The following is a 21,434-nucleotide window of genomic DNA, read 5'->3' on the forward strand; positions in this document are numbered from 1 at the left end:
TTGGCAATGTACCAAGCAATTTTGACATAGTGAGAGGGCGAGAGTCCAGCTGTTTTAGAGGCACTGATAGTGTGGTTCAAGAAAGTTGGTAGAGTGGAAGTGAGAAAGATGCCCTCTAGAGTTTCCTCTAGAGGTACTTCGTTGCACCCGGAAAGCGAGCGTCAGATCAACTCTTCCAAGCATAGGTGGGGGAATAATGGGGATAATGCCAGTTATCCACTAGCAGGAAGCCTGGGGTGCCACAGCCGAGAACGTAGACAATTAAGTGGCAGTTAGAAAATAGCATATAATAACACGTAATACCCAGAGGTTAACCCGTACCAGCCAACCGATGTCTTAACGGTTACGCAATGTCCTTGAGAACGAAAGTTGTTGAATTCGTGGTTAGTTAGGAACAAAGCTGCGCACGTAAACTCGATAGCCCAATAATTTGAAATCCGATAGCATAAACACTATACGTGTTAAAATGTTGTTCTGGAAACGTCAAAACAGTCAAACAGCCGTGTCAATGGCAAGCATTGTCCATTGTCAGAAACAAATGTTCACTCGTGTGCACATTCGGTATCTGCTCAAATCTGCTGTGCCCTATTATTACTGAAAGGCTATATCACGTCTGGGTAATGTCATGTCTGGGTATTTAGTGTGAAGCTTTTGAGTGGAGACGAATACGTCCGTCCAGAAAATGAAGTGGTGCGTTTTTATACTTTGCGTGCTCTGCGGTGCTGCTGTCGAAAATTCGAACTCGGGTATGTTTGAAGCTTTCGTTTTGGTAACTCCAGTAAGCGGAAGCGCTGAAGTTGATTTCGTTTAGTTGCACGAAATGAGATAACCATTTTCCGTGGTGGAGGCTGTGTTTGGCCTTCCATTTCCAAGCGGTATGCGTTCGTGTGCGGCAGCATGTACCTTCGGGGGATTGTGCGGACTTCATTGGCAGCTGCGTCCTTGTTTTCACTATATAGCACGATAAAAATCCACAGTAAACTCACACTGTCGATTCGAACACAGGTTTGCTTCCAGACTGAGTGCGAAGGCGGCGATCAATGCCACTAGGCCACGGGAGTTGGAGGCGGATAGATGGCAAGAGTCCTGAAATCGTATAAGGAGAAAAGAGGCCAAGTAAAGTAGCCCTAAGGAGTCGCTAAAGTTCCTCGAAGATTAATATCGTTGACCCAATGTTCTTTCGGGAAAAGTGATTTTTTATGGGAATTTATAACACGTTAGGTGTTATAAATTCCCCTGTGTAACCTTCTGTAATCAGTGATCGCAAAATTATTGCGAACGTAAAATAAATAAAACAAAGTCACAGCATGACGGGATTTGTTTTCCGGGCACACTTTTCGAAAATGCAAAAATAAAAGTTAAAACTTCATCGTTGAAACTCCGGAAGTTGCACGAGTATCGCCAAACCGTCAAAGTCGACTGCAGCGCTGCGACTGAACAACAACAACAACAACAACAAAAAAGGAAACTTTATTCAGGGACGACGGCTGGGGAGTTTCATCGCCGGGGGCGATACTCTACCCCATTGCTGGTGGTGATGCGGGAAATGAAATAATGAGCCCCTTCACAATACGAGTCGAATGCCTGTGGCGCCCAGAAAGGTGAAGAGAGCCTTGAGGGTAGAGCGTTGGTGTGCAGCAGGTGACCAGGCACCAAGCAATTTTTTAAGAGAGGGGGCGGGAGTCTAGCTCGTAGAGGGATGCGGAGAGTACGGTTCGGGAAGGTTGGTAGTGTGGCCAAAGGTTGGTAGGCGGGTAGTGTGGTGGTGGGCATCATGTGGGCTGCGATTGCAGCTACCAGGCGGCGGAGAAAAATAATTACACAGAAGCGACGATATGTCGGCGTGCACCGCTACCTCCGGGTTATGCTGTGGCAAATCATCGCGTAAAGTGTTATCCGAGAGCGTAAACAATGCGAGATGCGAGACCGCTTCAGCGATGACGCCGCGTGGAGGCGCTCGGTGTAGCAAGAGTCTTCAACCGCCCCGCTCGGCCTATGTGTGTGTACCAAGGTATATATAAGCGAAACTCTCATTGGCCCCTGCGTCTTCAGAATGATGCCATGATAAAGACCGACAGCGCCATCCATCCACTGCGCGGACTACTATGATTGCAAATAAATGACGTCAGAGATGACTTGAGCAGGACGGATAATAAGCCGTGCACAATTACTCATGAAGCATTTACATTAGCGCACTTCGTTTGCGTTAGACTCCTTTTCCCTTTTCCTGACCGAAACATGCTAATCACCAGAAGGGAAAGACATACTAAATCATTTCAGGTTTAATGACCCCTATCAATTCAAAATCCTGTCATTCCCTAGAGTAGCAGTCTCGGAATTGATTGTAATCAACAAATTCGACAACCTTGCTGCATTTTTTCAGATCCCTGCGAGTGAAAATAATGGCTTCAACGTTTGTTTGCATGTCCTGCACGCGGACGCTGGTTATATTACTTCCTTAGAGCGCGCGAGAAAGGCAAAGCGAAGAAAACAATTTTCGGGCAGTGCAGCTAACCCTCTCCCGAGGCGGACGTTATCTAGATTGCATGAGTCCGCCATTTCTCACCTAGAGCTAAATATACACGTGGTGATTACCTGTTTGCATTTCTTCAAAGAGTTCCTATGATGGGTTCGTTGCAGAAAACATGGCATCATTGGTGCACAGCTGACTCCCGCTGGGGCTGATGAGTTCCCATATACGAAAGCTTTTATTTCCTTTTCTTTTCTTTTTTTTTTTTTCGCGCGGGGCCGATAACACGGGATGCATCGCATTCATCTGTTCACACGCGTTAGGAACAAGAACATTGTGCAAAGTGCAAACAGCAGACCTACTTGCACAGCTTAATACCGGCATTCATACGGCTGTGAAATCAGCATCTCCGGCAATGAGGCAGCCGCCCGGAAGTTCACGTGGCTACAGGAGCGAATGTGATTGCCTGAAACTTTTGATACCAGATCTCGACGGACAAATGTGTTCTAGGATGCGTATCTCACCTATTGCGGCCTATAGAGCCATCAAATTTCTTTATCGCATGGCCCTCAACTGTATTCCCATGCTCGCACAGGTGGCACACAAGGTAAACTCCCAGACGAAATCACATTTCAGCTTTACATCGCCTTCGACAATGTCCTGCACACCAATTTCAGCAACGAAAATTTAGCGAAGAAGTACGTCAGCGCGTTCTTCCGTGCGGTAAGTCACATTTGGTTCCACTGATCTGTTTGAATAATGTTAGACGGGGGGAAGGAAAGCATAGTTCTGTCTTACTACCCAAAGTTTTCCCCACATTATATAAGCGCGACATTCCTTTTAACATGCGTCAGTTTTGGATTATGATTCTACAACATGGCATGAGATATTGCCTACAAGTGTTCTTCCATCTTCTGTGTTTTCGTCTCTAAGAAGAATTGACGCACAGATAGGACCAACATACTAGCGTGTAAGCAAGTTCGATACGAGACGTAATTAAGTATAAAACACAAAATATGGCTACACGACTCCTGTCGCGCCTGACTACTCGTACTCTAAAAAAGCATCAAGCGCAAACATGATAACCTAAGCATAGAGCAGTATCTATCGCACTAGCACTCATCAGTCAGCACTTTCGTCTGGTGCAGGAACAGCAATCGATGGATTCTTATTGTGTTCTGATGAAATTGCTTGAACTTCAAAAAGTGACCACATAGTTTCACGGGTAGGTGCACGAGGCTCGCGCCCAACGACTTTCTTTTTACAATAGCTAACACCAGGGGTATGACCGAGTGGTTAAAACCATCCGTTTATTGGTGGTTACTCCAAGAATCGTGCTGTACACTGGGAGATTTGCGTCCTGCCATCGTCTGCGATGTAGGAGGTTTTCCCTGGTTTTCCGGCATATTTTCGAGACGGATGCCGTCACAGTTCTACCTGAACTCAGCCCAGTGGGCAAAGTAACCGTTGGCTTTCTCACCTTCCTGCTGTCATCGTTCCATCTGTCCACATCTGCACGCCGCTCATAGCCACAATTGGTTTGCGGTGCTAGCACACAACAGAAAAGTGTACGCTAAGTGTGATAAATGCACTGTATCTCGTTCATTTTGCCGGTAGCGTCCTGTGTCTTGCAGTCGTATACGCCGGGGAACCACTTCCATCCTTGTTCCAGCGTGAAGTGGGGAATGAACAATGCTGTCTTATATAGTAATATAATTCGAAGTCGGTTCATACGAAATGTGAAGTGAACCTCTGTTTGTGCGACGACATGCTACACGTGCCGCAGGGTATGACTTCGGACAATTTCGATATTTCTTGATATCCAACGGCTACGGCGTAACAGTGTAGGAACGGTGTGTGTAAGCAGAAGGTGTTCGTGGAAGCTATTGTAACCCTCGATACCTGTGGGTGACGACTTCAGGAGCACCAACTGTAGAAAATTTCTTGTGTAGAAAAAAGTGCTAGAAAATTTCTATACTCATTTCCTGAATTACTTCTCAAGAGAACCGGCAGTTCTGTAGCGATAAGGTTGCCGAGCTTATAGACAAGTCCATTCCACTCACTAGAGTCACATCGTGGCTCGATTCACCTTGGTTTAAAACCAATATGCTGCGTCCCAGGAATAAAAAGCGGAGACTGTTGCGGAGAGCCAGAAAAACCCTTTCCTCGCAGAATTGGGGGGGGGGGGGATATGTTTATTGAGAAAAAAAGCAAGGAAAGGTTAGTCAGGCAAAGGACGACTTGCTATTCCTTTCGTAAAGAGGAACGGAAAAGGAAAGGGGACGAAAAGATAGGAAGAAAAAAGGAAAGAAGGCGGCAAGAAAGAAAACGAAAAAAAACGAAAGAAAGAAAGCGTAACAAAAAGAGAGAAAACGAAAAAGAGGAAAGTAAACAAAAAAGAGAGAGAAAACGAAAAAAAGAAAGAAACGAAAGAGAAAAAAAAGGAAAGAGAACGAAATACACACACACATACACACAGACAGATACACAAAAGGGCCTTAGAGGCTGGCCGAGAGACCGGTTGCCTGGAGAAAGCTCAAGAGGGCAGTCGTAACTGCCCCCTGGTTGTGCAGGACCGGGCCGAGCAGGGTGGCCAAAGAGATGTTAGGGTAGCCAAGTTGTTGCAAGTGGCGTTGGAGGACGAGACTTATCGGTTACAGGATAGGAGGTAGTGCTCGATGTCGGCTTCCACATAACAAGTTGTGCAATCGGGGGAGTTCGTCTGGCGCATTTTATGCAGGAGTGAGGGCGTTCGTGCAACATTCATCCGAAGGCGGCCGAGGAGTGATTCTTCAGCTCTATTGCGGCGGCAGGCAATAGTGAAGTCCTGCATGGGGTCAATGAGACGTAAGAAATGATGATATGGGGTAGAGTTCGCTCGGAACTGCCGGGTACGGACACAACGCCACCGATGAATGTGCAGGGAGCAGACAGAGATCGTTAGGGGCAGAGGGGTGACAGGAAAAGCTCTGTTAGATGTTGCGTCTCTTGCTATTGTGTCTGCGCGGGTGCTACACTGAAGGCCTACGTGTCCCGGGATCCATTGAAGCGTCACAGAATGGCCAGTTGCCGCAGGTTGTGTCAGAGCTTGTAGTATGAGCGTGTGGATAGTGCATATGGTGCTGGGGCGAAACGAGAGCAGCAAATCCAGTGAAGCCTTGCTGTCAGTCAGAACAACCCACTGTGCAGCCGGCAGACCGAGCAGGTGCTGTAGAGCAGAGAGGATGTCGAGGAGTTCCGCTTCTATAGCAGACATTGGGTATGGGAGGACAACCGCTTGCTGAAAGTCACTGTCAGGGATATAAAATGCAGCACCTGAGCTGTCTGCCGTGACTGAGCCGTCCGTGTATACCTGGCGGTGATTCTGATACGTGGAGTGGAGAGCAATGGAGAGCGAGCGAACAATGGAGAGCGAGTTCGAGGGCTACAGGTGCGGGAGTGTCACGCTTGCGCTGAAGACCAGGGATGGTGGATCAGGACGCGCAAGGGTCCACATTGCTGGCGCATATGGGGGAGTGGTTGGGGAGGGAGGAAGATGATCCTTCAGGCGTGCGATGATCTTGCCGAAAGCTGAGTCAGGGCATTCGTCGTCAATATGGCAAAGATAGTGGTGAGGGTGACTGGTGAGATAGCGAGAATATACTCGAAGTGTATCAGCATCCCGCAGAAGAGGGACAGTAGTCTCCCGTGCTACAGCAAGCGTGCCGTAAGTCTCTGATGTTCGTGGTACTCCCAGACAAATGAGAAGGCCGCGGGCTTGAATGTTAAGGAGCTCGCGCTCCTGTGTTTGGCTGAGGGCATGCAAGATAAGGAGGCTGTGGCGCAGTATCCCCAACACGAGGGCCAGATGGACGCAATGAAGATCAGAGCAGGACGGGCCCCAGGACGCACCAGCGATACATCTGAGGACGTGAACTGAGGCAGCCGCCTTTGTGGTAATCATCTTCACATGGCGGGATCAAGCTAGGTCGTGATCAAGTATAACACCTACGTATTGGCATGAAGTGGCGAAACTCAGAGGGGAGCCGTCAAGGTAGAGCGGATACCTGCGGAAGCACTTGCGCGAGAACGCCATTGCAACAGTCTTCGCCGGCGACACTGTTAGGCCACGGGAGGCAAGATAGGTGGTAATCACATGTAGAGAGCTGTGCAGTCGGCGCTGGATCGTATCTCGACGGGTTGCAGAAGTCCAGATGCAGATGTCGTCGGCGTATATTGTGATGGATGCATGAGCAGGGATCAACGGGGTAAGGGAAGCCATGATAAGATCAAACAGGAGGGGGCTAAGGACACTGCCCTGCGGGACCCCATGGGTCACGTGGTGCTTGGTGGTGTCCCCAACAGCGGTGCGCACGAAGAGATAGCGACGTAATAAGAAGTCTTGTATCCTTCGCAGGGGGCAGCCGCCAACTTGAGCCGCAGTAAGAGCGTCAAAGATGGCAGCATGGTAAACACTGTCGCAGGCTTTCTTTACGTCGAGCAACATAGCGGCAGTCAATAATCCCTCTGCTTTGGCTTGTTGTACCTGACTGACTAGGTTGATGACACAGTGCAGCGCTGATCGGCCCGAGCGGAACCCCAGTCCAGCGCTGATCGGTCCGGGCGGAATCCCTCCATCACTTCTGGGAAATACTCAGCAGTCTCAAGGAACCAGCTGAGACGTTTGAAAATCATGCGTTCAAGTGTGTTTCCTATACAGCTGGTGAGGGCAATGGGACGAAAAGAGTCAATGTGATGCGGCGATTAGCCCGGTTTGAGTATAGGAATGGCCGTCTTCCAATTTCCTGGAACTTGTCCGGCACACCGACTCTCATTGAGAAGCCGCAGGAGGTGCAAGCGGCCCGATAGAGGGAGGTGCCAAAGGGCCTTATAGGTAACCTGATCTGCCCCCGGCGAGGTGTGCAGGGGAGCGGCTGCAAGTGCGGTTTCGAGTTCAGAGAGGGTGAAGAGCGTGTCCAGGACAGGATGACTTGGCGCGTGGACTGGGACTGCATGTGTTACTGAGTTGGGGGTACTGCCGGTAGGTCTTACGCAAAAATCTTCGGCAATTTGTAGTTCAGGCTGTGATGTACAAAGGGACAGGGAGCTGAACGGATTCTGCTGAGATACGGGGGAGGAGAGGCCTCGTAGTACTTCCCATATCCGAGGACGTGAGCCTGCGCCAATGGTCCCGCGCAAGCTGACGCAGATGACGCCCAATAGCTTTCTGAACCTGCCGGGCTTTGAGGGGGTCAGGAGCGTGACCAGTGGGACGGGCACGGCGTTCCGCGCGACGACGAAGAGCACGAAGCCGCTCGTACTTAGCATGGACGGCAGAGAAGCCCACCGGAACACGCGAGCAGTTAGTAGCACCTGCTACAGTACGAGCAAAATCCTGCTGGTTTCCAAGTGCATCGTTTGACGAAGCTGACTCCAGTGTGGTCTGATAGAGCCGCCAGTTGGTTCGCTTGACGGAACGTGATGTAGCCGGCTGACGCGATCGTCGGATGCCGATAAGAACGGGCAAATGATCGCTTCCAAGGGTGTCGGCATCTACACCCCATGTGTAAAGACGAGACACTGATGTTGACACAGCGGTAAGATCAAGACATGAGGAGAGGTATGTGGCTTGAAGAAATGTTGGAGAACCGTCCTTTAATATACTTAGAGCTTTGTCGGCGAAGAGGTCCGCAAGGCCCTGTCCTCTTGCGTCGGTGCGTGTTCTACCCCAGACGGCATTATGAAATCGCCACAAAGCACAAGCGGCGACGGGAGGCTGGCAATAAGCGTGTGCAATTCAGCAATGTCGCAGGGGGCAAGTAAAGGGAGACAACCATGAGGTCAAGGGAGCCTACACGAACGGAGCAGGCCACGTAGTCACCAGTCCCCTGCGTGCGCACTCTCTGGCGGACTACGGGGATGTCAGACCGGACGAAAAGCCCGACACCAGTTGTTCGTCCTCGGGGTTCAGAAGAGGAAGAAGAAGGTAAGGTAATTCGAGAGCCGAAAATCTTCTGTGATACCGCATTCGGAGGCGCAGAGCAAGGGGAATTTGTGCCGCCATGTGAAGTGGCGAAAATCAGGCGTCTTCGACTGGAGACTTCGAGCATTCCATTGAAAAATAGTCGTGTGGCGATAAGGGGCTGTTGGAGGAAATGGCGGGTGATTAGCCATTCACAGGTGGAGAGGGAAGATGACGCAGAAGAGGCTCAAGTGCTAGTACTGCTTGAACAGCCGGTAGATCTCCCGAAACAGGTATTTGTTGGACAATGGCGCGCAGTTCAGTGAACATCATAGCGATTATTGCGCCAAAGGAGGGATCCTCTCTCTCCGGTCGAGCTCGGGACGCCTTAGGTGATCGCGGGAGGCTCTCTTGAAGCGCTGGTTTTCCAGCTGGCTCTTGAGTCTTGACAGCACATGCAATGGTCTTTAACGGTCTCGGGGGACGGTTCGTCGGCTGCTCGGCGCTACACGGAAGTCGTGGGAAGTGGGTTTCTCCAGGGGGATGACGCCGCGAAGGTAGGGTTGCTGCACTCAGTACACGTCGTCGGTTCGCAGCGTCTGCGGCCTTGGCAACTCTACAAGCACGGTAAGTCGCGGTATGCTGTCCACCACAGTTGGCGCACTTCGGCTCTCGTCGGGCCAGACATTGTTTGACATCGTGCGTCCCGAACACACTTTACATCGCTGGGAGCCTCGGCAATTCCTGGCATAATGACCGTATTTCTGGCAGCTAAAGCACTGAACCGGAGGGGGGGGGCAATATACTCCGAGACTGGATAGTAAGCGAAGCCAAGTTGTAGCTTGGCAGGGGGCACGCAGCCCGGCTCAAAAGTGAGAAGAACACTTGACATAACGATAACGTTGGCTGAGCCGTCGCTCTCGCGGGAATAGGCCACATCTCTCTTCACTTCAATAACGCCGCTGGCGCGGAAGAAACCGAGGAGCTGTGCATCGCTGTACTGGCGTGGAACACCAACTATTCTACCCGTGGTGCGAAGGTATGATTGAGGAAGGTATGGGAGAACGTTGACTCCAGCAAGTGACCGGAGGGCCACGAGACGGCGCGCAGATTCTTCAGATGACACATGCACAATGAGGGTGCCCTGTTTATTGATGCGGTGACGGAGCACCGTCTCTTGTGTTGCCGACAGGATGTCGCGCGCGACGGGGTTAGGGTCCACACCCCAGAAAGAGGCCAGAGGGTTCTCACAGCGAAAAACGACCGGGATGCCTTCGGCACGGCTCTTCTTATACCGTGCTATTTGAAACCCATCCTGAGGCACTTTGCAGTCATCCACTGGACTTGGGTCAGTAGACTCCAACGCTGGTGAATGTCGTCCTGCTCGTGAAATGCCGCGCTCATGGAGCCGAGGTCAGTAAGAAGCTCGGTTCGTGAAGTACTCGGTGAGACAGGCACAGCATCTTCGCTTGTCTTCCTTCCCACTGGCGACCGACTTCTCGCCAGCCTGGGTCTTTGCGGATCCTCGTCTCCGGCAGGATGACCAATGGTCCGGCGGTTTCCTCCGCCCTCCTCCATTGGTACGGGGGAGACGGCGGAATGCTCCGCCAATATCCGAAAACTGAGAAGCCGAAAGAAAGGCAAAAAAGGAATTTCGTGACGAGCAGCAGAGAACACGTCAGATCAGTTCAACGTCGTCGTCGAAAAAAAAAAAAAACAGTTTGGATTGGCATGCACATTATCCTGCCTATTGACGCAAAACCCGAAACAAATTTGGAACATAGTCAACAAACAAGTGTGCGTGCCACGTCACTAATTGATAGTGAATGCAGGCCAATTCCATGCAACCAATCTGCTGACGTTTTCAACGAGTTCTTCTCTAGTGTCTTTTCCCCTGCCAGTAGCAACTACCCACATCTACCATCATCACCTGATGTTATGCTAATGGACGCCCTTATGTTCGACCCACTCGGGGCATCACCTACGCTGTAGCTCTGGGCTGGACAATATTAACAGCAAATTTCTGAAAAGCACAAAGTTCACTCATAGCACTCATCCTTTATTGTGACAAAATTGTCCGTGCAGTCCTTGGCGTTTGGAACGTTAGAGTATAGACACCTCTTTTGCATGGGACAAATGTGTTTCGGTGATTAAGTTGACATTCTTCATTGGTGCTTGGTATATTTACCGCGGGGGTCATTCCGGCCAGTTTAAACGCGCAGCGAAAAACAATTTCTGCGGGAAAGAAGGACGCTACCTTTTTAACCCTGTCAGCAAATCCATGTGAGTAGGAAATGCTGACAAGACGCTTCCTTTCCTCAGGAGAAAGCAAGGCCCTACACAAGGTATATTTAAAGAGGTAGCGTAACTCCCATAGGCCCCTGTGTCTTCAGAATGACGCCATGATTGAGACGGTCAGCGCCATCCATCCGTTGCGCGGACTACTACAATTGTAAATAAATGACGTCAGATATGACGTCAATAGTATGAATAATAATTAGTGCATAATTAGCTATGCACGTTTACATTGGCCCACTTCGCTTGCTCTGTAAGTAGTAGTGTATCAGCTCAAGTATCCGGAAACTCACACAGTCGCCTGGACGCCATTAATTAGCAATTAGAGCAATTTGGGACCCCCCACATTAATCAGGACCCACCAGGGAGTCATTACACTAATTGGGGATCATCTAAGACACGTCCAGACCACTGTGTGAGTTTCCGGCTACTTGAGCTGATAAAAAATAAAAAAATAGGTAGAAAATAAAATGAAAAGATAGAAATAGAGTGGAGAGAAAGAGTTTAGTTGAAGATCAACGACGTCATCTTGAAGAAAGCGGTCCGGAACGGCCGCTGACTGTCGCTGGGCGATGGAGCACGGAGGCAGGTTGCAAAGCATCGCAGCACCAGTTCCGCACATCCTGTGACGTCAGCTGTGACGTCATCATGGCATGTCTGGGCAAGTTAGGACAGCTCTGGACATGCAAGGAGAAAAACACTCGTAATACAGAGGCTGGGAAAGCAAGAGTATGCAAACCATCAATAGCTAACAAGAAAAAACAATTAGTTACACAACAAATGAGCCCACCACAACAGGAGCGCAGAACGATGCGACTGCTCCATCCGAGAGGCAGGCAGAGAACTGACTCGTAATGGTTTTTCTGCTGTATAAAGCCCTGCAGCTGCATCCCCTAGCGGTTACTTTCTCAACTAATCTCACAACAAAATTATTAAGAATCACGCCAGCGCTACTCCCGTTCCCAAGGCAGAAGATGATAGAAAATGCCGGGGATGCCCGGACAACAGCAACCAGCACCCGACGTGCACGGGCACGAAAATCGCAAACAAAGCGGGAACAAAGTTGACGAAATCATTAGTTACACAACAAATCACCTCACCACAGTAGGAGCGCAGACCGATGCGACTGCTCTCGTCGACAGCCAGGGATCAAGTGACGACGGAGCGAACGGCCGCACGTCTTCTCCCAACGAGAGCCAGAGGTGGACTGACGTAAGCGCCACTCTACGGGTGCTACGCATGCGCGCGCTCGTAGCGCCCTCTGCGCGCTCCTACCGCCACCTGCGAGAGGCTAAGAGAGAAGAGCATTCCTGCGCCCCCTGCTGGCCGTTCTCATTGGTCGTGAGGCTAAGTGAGAAGAGCATTCCTGCGCCCCCTGCTGGCAGTTCTCATTGGTCCAGACATCATCCTATTGTCTCAGGGCTACACTGTTTTTTTCCACTAATGCTCCTTTGGTCAATCTGCAGTGAAGCCACGGTATGACGTCATCATCCACCTGCGTGGCTCAAGGACGCGTGCGCTCTAGACAGGGGACCTATTATTTATTGAATCACTATCCCAAGATTATTTCCTTTATTCTTCTATAACGATTGCATAGGAAACTATTGCAGAAGAGCACCATGCATGAAAACTGATCGTAGGAATTCCAAAGTCTTACTAAATGAGACTTGCAAAAGAACAAAATATCCTAACACGTAACTCCATCAACGACAAATAAGAGGACTAGGCACTCAACAAATCAGCACAGAGTACGGGTAACCAGGAGCGCAGAACTCAGGGCAGCACTATCGTCAAGACAACAATGTTCCTTGTCAAAAGAGAAAAAAATACTAAGCGTCAACAAAGGAAAGCATGCATATCGGGGCATGTCAGGACACGTCAGGACAAATCGTACGACTGCTGGGCAACAGAGGAAAACAAACACTTGAACAGAGTGAAAAAGGCACTCACCATCATTTTTCCCGTTCACAGCATTCCCTCATTGTAAATCCGCTCGTCACAAAATCCACCTTCATCATCGAACACCATTCACCAGCGACGAACCACACATCCGCACCCCATCAGAGGCAGACAGAACCCCACCGAAGCTACGCTCTTCCACTGACGGCCAACGCCAGGAGCAGAATTTGCGTGTCGAGACCCGTCAGTGTCCAAGAGAGAAGTGAATCCTTGCGCCCCCTGCTGGCCGTTCTCATTGGTCGTGACGTCATCCTATTGTCTCAGGGCTACCCTGTTTTTTTCCACTAATGCTCCTTTGGTCAATCTACAATGAAGCCACAGTATGACGTCATCATGCACCTGCGTGGCTCAAGGACGCGTACGCTCTAGACAGGGCACCTGTTATTTATTGAATCACTATCCCTAGATTATTTCCTTTATTCTACTATAATGATTGCGTAGGGAACTATTGCAGAAAAACACCATAGACAAGAGGAGATTGTAGCATTTCATTCCCAAAGTCTTACTGTACAGGAAAAAAAAAATGGTTCAGCAAGACATAAAGTCACACACCTGTCCCCCTCGCGGTTACTCTCTGAACTAAATGAATCGCAAAATTATTAAGAATAGCTCTACTCCCATTCAAGGCAGCACTATCGTCAAGAATATGCCTTGTACAAAAAGAAAAAAAACTACATGTAGAAGGAAAGCATGTCAGAACAAGCCCAGGCATGTCAGCACATGTTTGTCAGACAAGGGGGGAAAAAGCGAAAAGAAACAAAGAAGGAAACCAGCATCAAACTATTTCTTATCACACGCACTCCTCTTATTTAAAAACAGTGCTCATCATAAATCTGCCCAGGACAATACACACTATTTTTCTATTGCCACACTTTTTTTCAGTAACGGTCAATGCATTGCTACAGACTGTGTGACGTCATCACATCCTGTCTGAAGAAGAAGAAGACACCGGCAAAGACTCCTATTATTTATTGAATCGCAAGATTATTTCCTTTGTCCTACTCTTAATGACATTCATTCTCTCATTAAAATTCAACAAAAAAGCACCCTACATATTAACGATTTTCACCCCAAAGGCTCATCATGGTCATTAGAATTACAGTAAACTACCACTGCTCTTTTAAAATAATAATAAGTGAAACCACTCAACATCACCTCCAGGCTTATGTAATACATGACCCTTTCTATGCTCACACATTCGTTGTCTGAGGCTACACCTGCGAGCAAAAAAGGCGCGGAAGCCGGGTGGGCAAAGTTCCATTCGCACATAGCGAGCATAAAGGCGGGAAAAGCCTGGGAGCAAAGTTCTATTCGCGCATTCCAAAGCACAAGACAGAACGCCTTTACGGGAACACGATAGCATTCCTATACTATATTAATGATTATTGCATTGCAGTTTAGAAAAACTACAACTAAACTATAATTTTAGGAGCCCATTAAAATTCTACTTTCTATGGAAACTATAATTGCCCTATTACTTGGATCGCTACTAATGAAGCGCTCCAATTTTTTCTCTCTTCCCATTTCAGCCTTGTCATGCAGGGAAGCAGACTCATATCCAAAATAATTAATCTACACTGAGGGTGCCGTGCTTCAGGAATTCGTATCCTGCGCTCAGATGCAAGCATTTCTTCACGGATACCTTTAACAGCTTACTTCCTCAACATATCGAACACCCAACAAAATCAAACAAACAACCCCACTTCCACTGGTAGAACACTATTTAGCTTTTACGCAGGAGGCTTTCTTCTACATAAAAAGTAGAGAAAATAAGAAAAGAGCAGCAAAAAATTGCGTGCACTTTTGCTTGACTTAAAAAACCTGAAGCATATGCCAATAAACCAAGAAAAAGACACTCATGTCTGGTATCTGATAGTGCCACACACACAGACGCATTGCCCTTGCGTAAAGAGAGCACAGGAGAGGGATACACAAATATCCTTAGGTGAGCAGGGAAAAGGCTTAAGACCTCAGGTCACCTCACATCGCCACGCGGCTAGCACAACATGACACCAACAACATACTAGCGGCGGGAAGAACTGCAACACTGCTAAACAAGTCCAGACATGCCACGATGACGTCACAAATCAGGGGAAAAAAAGCACACGCACGCACGCACAGAGTACAACGCATTAAACACACGGTGCGCTCAGGAATAATCGTAGCGTTACCGCACGTCGCTACGAAGCTCAACGTCTAACACAAGACGACACCAACAAGATATTAAAGGATAAAAATTGCAACACTACTGAACAAGTCCAGACATGCGACATCGCATACAAAACACTGCTCATCGGGGAAAAGGCCTAAGCCCGCGGCGGATCATCCTAGAGCATACACAACTTCATTTTTCTATTTCGCGTAAACTAAACGCGGTCTGCTTGGAAAACGACGTACAAATTTTCTTAAGGAGCAGAGAAATATATCTACTCCGTGCTCAGATACCAGCATTTCTGCTCAAAAACCTGCAAAATTAAGCACTGCTTACTTCGTCAAGATATCAACACCCTTCGTGAAGAAAGCACAGGACAGGGATACACAATTTATCTTAAGCGAGCAGGGAAAGTCACTTCTACTCGAACAGCTTAATACCATAAAGTCTGAATTTTTGCAAAGCAAATAAAGCTTGAACAGCGCTACGAACGTGACAGGCACATGCTAACAAACAAACAAACAAACAAACAAACACTTCTTCGAGTCTGTATTATCTTTAAAAAATAACGAAAGCACACAAAAAAATCAAATCGGCTAGGCAGCCTACCAGACGTTGTGCCTTAAAGTTGGCTGCATGCAATGCGCGGAAGCATGCTGTGAAGCCAACTTGCGGTTTTGCTGGATGCACATGAAGTCAGATTCCAATTGGAAATCGCGCTAAGGACGTGCCAAACGTGGAATTTTCGCAAAATTAATCACAATACCTGGAATTCTGTTCATTTTAGCGGGAATGCTGGCGCTTGTGCTCTATTATTCGAAATTTTCGAATATTCGAATTTCTCGATTATCAAATTTTCGAATACGAATAGGGTTCGAATATCAACAATATTCCAACGATATCCGAAATTTCGAATATTCGTACACCTCTAGTGAATACTGACACTCATCAACATATAACAAAAAACAAACAAACAAATCCCTTTCTGATGAACTCTCCTCTGCCGAGCGGCTTTCTCCTGCTCTACCTGGATGCTGACTTTTCCCCCCCTCACCAACATTCTGAGTAAAAGCAGTGAAAGAAGAAAAGAACCGCGAAAAATTACACGCATTTGTGTCACAGGACAGGGATACACAAATTTCCTTAAGTGAGCAGGGAAAAGGCTTAAGTCGTACCGCTCAGGAATAATCGGAGAATCGCCGCTTATCGCTAGGCGGATAGCGCTTGAACAGCGCTACGAACGTGACAGATGCATACTAACAAACAAACAAACAACAGCAGGACCGGCGTCGGGCACTCATAAAATACCCTGCCCAAAACAAAGACTTCACCAGGTTCGCGAGGCAATTCCATTAAAAACGCTCGTCCTATCCTACAGATAGCAATGCAAACGCGACTGCCCTTATTTTTTAAAACCACTATTTCACGCAATAGTACATAAATGTATCACTCGTGTCACACGAAAAGGCAAACACTTACCTGTCAAGTGGGGTCCCAGCGCGTGCGCGGGCGCACACACACACACACACACACACACACACACTAACATTTTCACACTCACAAACACAAAGTCTATTTTCACAACCACATAAATCCATATTATTCCTCAGGTCAATAATTATCCTGCCATAGCCAAAAGACGGCACAGACATGTATGCTTACGCAAGACAATCGGTCCTCGTTCCGGATGTAATAGGATATCGCCACTCGGCCGGCGCGAACCAATAAAGAAAGAAAGGAATGCATGTTCGCTACGAAGAAAACGGTGCCGTGCTTCTACGCAGCGATCATTATACAAACGCGTAAATGTGAACATCATTCGCTACACACTGTAGCTCTAATCATTTTTAAACCAAACCAAACCGTGTTCATAGGTCTTCACTAAATAGGTGAGCCGATAATGACTCCAAATAAAATAAAATAAAATAATCATTCCAGCATCGCTGGCTGCAAGCTTGGGTACCCAACAGAGCAGCGCGCTCCTATCAACACGCCTTGGGCTGACCTTACACACCCGAAGCCTTTTCTGAATACATTCTGCCGGCGCTGGAATAAAAGATTTATCGCGAGGGTACTACGATGTCAGCTCTGTTGCTGTTTAAGTGATAAAACAGTGCGCCCGAACCGCGAAGCGCACGCGCGGGCCCGGTCTCGCGGTTTGGACTCGCGACGCGTGCGATTCCCCGCGGCGCGAGCGCAACGCGGACCCGTTCTCGCGGTTTAGACGCGCGCGATTCCCCGAGTGAGCGAACTGTTTTATCACTTTGTGTATTGTGTACAAATTTGTGTATCCCTGTCCTGTGACACAAATGCGTGTAATTTTTCGCGGTTCTTTTCTTCTTTCACTGCTTTTACTCAGAATGTTGGTGAGGGGGGGAAAAGTCAGCATCCAGGTAGAGCAGGAGAAAGCCGCTCGGCAGAGGAGAGTTCATCAGAAAGGGATTTGTTTGTTTGTTTTTTGTTATATGTTGATGAGTGTCAGTATTCACTAGAGGTGTACGAATATTCGAAATTTCGGATATCGTTCGAATATTGTTGATATTCGAACCCTATTCGTGTTCGAAAATTTGATAATCGAGAAATTCGAATATTCGAAAATTTCGAATAATAGAGCACAAGCGCCAGCATTCCCGCTAAAATGAACAGAATTCCAGGTATTGTGATTAATTTTGCGAAAATTCCACGTTTGGCACGTCCTTAGCACGATTTCCAATTGGAATCTGACTTCATGTGCATCCAGCAAAACCGCAAGTTGGCTTCACAGCATGCTTCCGCGCATTGCATGCAGCCAACTTTAAGGCACAACGTCTGGTAGGCTGCCTAGCCGATTTGATTTTTTTGTGTGCTTTCGTTATTTTTTTAAAGATAATACAGACTCGAAGAAGTGTTTGTTTGTTTGTTTGTTTGTTAGCATGTGCCTGTAACGTTCGTAGCGCTGTTCAAGCTTTATTTGCTTTGCAAAAATTCAGACTTTATGGTATTAAGCTGTTCGAGTAGAAGTGACTTTCCCTGCTCGCTTAAGATAAATTGTGTATCCCTGTCCTGTGCTTTCTTCACGAAGGGTGTTCGATATCTTGACGAAGTAAGCAGTGCTTAATTTTGCAGGTTTTTGAGCAGAAATGCTGGTATCTGAGCACGGAGTAGATATATTTCTCTGCTCCTTAAGAAAATTTGTACGTCGTTTTCCAAGCAGACCGCGTTTAGTTTACGCGAAATAGAAAAATGAAGTTGTGTATGCTCTATGATGATCGGCCGCGGGCTTAGGCCTTTTCCCCGATGAGCAGTGTTTTGTATGCGATGTCGCATGTCTGGACTTGTTCAGTAGTGTTGCAATTTTTATCCTTTAATATCTTGTTGGTGTCGTCTTGTGTTAGACGTTGAGCTTCGTAGCGACGTGCGGTAACGCTACGATTATTCCTGAGCGCACCGTGTGTTTAATGCGTTGTACTCTGTGCGTGCGTGCATGTGCTTTTTTTCCCCTGATTTGTGACGTCATCGTGGCATGTCTGGACTTGTTTAGCAGTGTTGCAGTTCTTCCCGCCGCTAGTATGTTGTTGGTGTCATGTTGTGCTAGCCGCGTGGCGATGTGAGGTGACCTGAGGTCTTAAGCCTTTTCCCTGCTCACCTAAGGATATTTGTGTATCCCTGTCCTGTGCTCTCTTTACGCAAGGGCAATGCGTCTGTGTGTGTGGCACTATCAGATACCAGACATGAGTGTCTTTTTCTTGGTTTATTGGCATATGCTTCAGGTTTTTTAAGTCAAGCAAAAGTGCACGCAATTTTTTGCTGCTCTTTTCTTATTTTCTCTACTTTTTATGTAGAAGAAAGCCTCCTGCGTAAAAGCTAAATAGTGTTCTACCAGTGGAAGTGGGGTTGTTTGTTTGATTTTGTTGGGTGTTCGATATGTTGAGGAAGTAAGCTGTTAAAGGTATCCGTGAAGAAATGCTTGCATCTGAGCGCAGGATACGAATTCCTGAAGCACGGCACCCTCAGTGTAGATTAATTATTTTGGATATGAGTCTGCTTCCCTGCATGACAAGGCTGAAATGGGAAGAGAGAAAAAATTGGAGCGCTTCATTAGTAGCGATCCAAGTAATAGGGCAATTATAGTTTCCATAGAAAGTAGAATTTTAATGGGCTCCTAAAATTATAGTTTAGTTGTAGTTTTTCTAAACTGCAATGCAATAATCATTAATATAGTATAGGAATGCTATCGTGTTCCCGTAAAGGCGTTCTGTCTTGTGCTTTGGAATGCGCGAATAGAACTTTGCTCCCAGGCTTTTCCCGCCTTTATGCTCGCTATGTGCGAATGGAACTTTGCCCACCCGGCTTCCGCGCCTTTTTTGCTCGCAGGTGTAGCCTCAGACAACGAATGTGTGAGCATAGAAAGGGTCATGTATTACATAAGCCTGGAGGTGATGTTGAGTGGTTTCACTTATTATTATTTTAAAAGAGCAGTGGTAGTTTACTGTAATTCTAATGACCATGATGAGCCTTTGGGGTGAAAATCGTTAATATGTAGGGTGCTTTTTTGTTGAATTTTAATGAGAGAATGAATGTCATTAAGAGTAGGACAAAGGAAATAATCTTGCGATTCAATAAATAATAGGAGTCTTTGCCGGTGTCTTCTTCTTCTTCAGACAGGATGTGATGACGTCACACAGTCTGTAGCAATGCATTGACCGTTACTGAAAAAAAGTGTGGCAATAGAAAAATAGTGTGTATTGTCCTGGGCAGATTTATGATGAGCACTGTTTTTAAATAAGAGGAGTGCGTGTGATAAGAAATAGTTTGATGCTGGTTTCCTTCTTTGTTTCTTTTCGCTTTTTCCCCCCTTGTCTGACAAACATGTGCTGACATGCCTGGGCTTGTTCTGACATGCTTTCCTTCTACATGTAGTTTTTTTTCTTTTTGTACAAGGCATATTCTTGACGATAGTGCTGCCTTGAATGGGAGTAGAGCTATTCTTAATAATTTTGCGATTCATTTAGTTCAGAGAGTAACCGCGAGGGGGACAGGTGTGTGACTTTATGTCTTGCTGAACCATTTTTTTTTTCCTGTACAGTAAGACTTTGGGAATGAAATGCTACAATCTCCTCTTGTCTATGGTGTTTTTCTGCAATAGTTCCCTACGCAATCATTATAGTAGAATAAAGGAAATAATCTAGGGATAGTGATTCAATAAATAACAGGTGCCCTGTCTAGAGCGTACGCGTCCTTGAGCCACGCAGGTGCATGATGACGTCATACTGTGGCTTCATTGTAGATTGACCAAAGGAGCATTAGTGGAAAAAAACAGGGTAGCCCTGAGACAATAGGATGACGTCACGACCAATGAGAACGGCCAGCAGGGGGCGCAAGGATTCACTTCTCTCTTGGACACTGACGGGTCTCGACACGCAAATTCTGCTCCTGGCGTTGGCCGTCAGTGGAAGAGCGTAGCTTCGGTGGGGTTCTGTCTGCCTCTGATGGGGTGCAGATGTGTGGTTCGTCGCTGGTGAATGGTGTTCGATGATGAAGGTGGATTTTGTGACGAGCGGATTTACAATGAGGGAATGCTGTGAACGGGAAAAATGATGGTGAGTGCCTTTTTCACTCTGTTCAAGTGTTTGTTTTCCTCTGTTGCCCAGCAGTCGTACGATTTGTCCTGACGTGTCCTGACATGCCCCGATATGCATGCTTTCCTTTGTTGACGCTTAGTATTTTTTTCTCTTTTGACAAGGAACATTGTTGTCTTGACGATAGTGCTGCCCTGAGTTCTGCGCTCCTGGTTACCCGTACTCTGTGCTGATTTGTTGAGTGCCTAGTCCTCTTATTTGTCGTTGATGGAGTTACGTGTTAGGATATTTTGTTCTTTTGCAAGTATCATTTAGTAAGACTTTGGAATTCCTACGATCAGTTTTCATGCATGGTGCTCTTCTGCAATAGTTTCCTATGCAATCGTTATAGAAGAATAAAGGAAATAATCTTGGGATAGTGATTCAATAAATAATAGGTCCCCTGTCTAGAGCGCACGCGTCCTTGAGCCACGCAGGTGCATGATGACGTCATACCGTGGCTTCACTGCAGATTGACCAAAGGAGCATTAGTGGAAAAAAACAGTGTAGCCCTGAGACAATAGGATGATGTCTGGACCAATGAGAACTGCCAGCAGGGGGCGCAGGAATGCTCTTCTCACTTAGCCTCACGACCAATGAGAACGGCCAGCAGGGGGCGCAGGAATGCTCTTCTCTCTTAGCCTCTCGCAGGTGGCGGTAGGAGCGCGCAGAGGGCGCTACGAGCGCGCGCATGCGTAGCACCCGTAGAGTGGCGCTTACGTCAGTCCACCTCTGGCTCTCGTTGGGAGAAGACGTGCGGTCGTTCGCTCCGTCGTCACTTGATCCCTGGCTGTCAACGAGAGCAGTCGCATCGGTCTGCGCTCCTACTGTGGTGAGGTGATTTGTTGTGTAACTAATGATTTCGTCAACTTTGTTCCCGCTTTGTTTGCGATTTTCGTGCCCGTGCACGTCGGGTGCTGGTTGCTGTTGTCCGGGCATCCCCGGCATTTTCTATCATCTTCTGCCTTGGGAACGGGAGTAGCGCTGGCGTGATTCTTAATAATTTTGTTGTGAGATTAG

General features: G+C 47.5%; 1 protein-coding gene across 2 annotated transcripts in view; it reads left to right on the forward strand.

Moving 5' to 3' along the window:
* Nucleotides 1-642: 642 nt before the first annotated feature.
* Nucleotides 643-21,434, forward strand: part of LOC135370024 (uncharacterized) — a 147,964-nt gene continuing 127,172 nt past the window's right edge. For both annotated transcript variants that reach the window (XM_064603694.1, XM_064603702.1), the window contains exons 1-2: nucleotides 643-746; nucleotides 3,066-3,193. In XM_064603694.1, coding sequence (XP_064459764.1) covers nucleotides 683-746; nucleotides 3,066-3,193 — 192 coding nt within the window. In that variant the 5' untranslated portion in view covers nucleotides 643-682. The remainder of the gene's footprint in view (nucleotides 747-3,065; nucleotides 3,194-21,434) is intronic.

This window comes from Ornithodoros turicata, chromosome 1 (assembly GCF_037126465.1).
Source record: "Ornithodoros turicata isolate Travis chromosome 1, ASM3712646v1, whole genome shotgun sequence".
NCBI classification, from domain to species: domain Eukaryota; kingdom Metazoa; phylum Arthropoda; class Arachnida; order Ixodida; family Argasidae; genus Ornithodoros; species Ornithodoros turicata.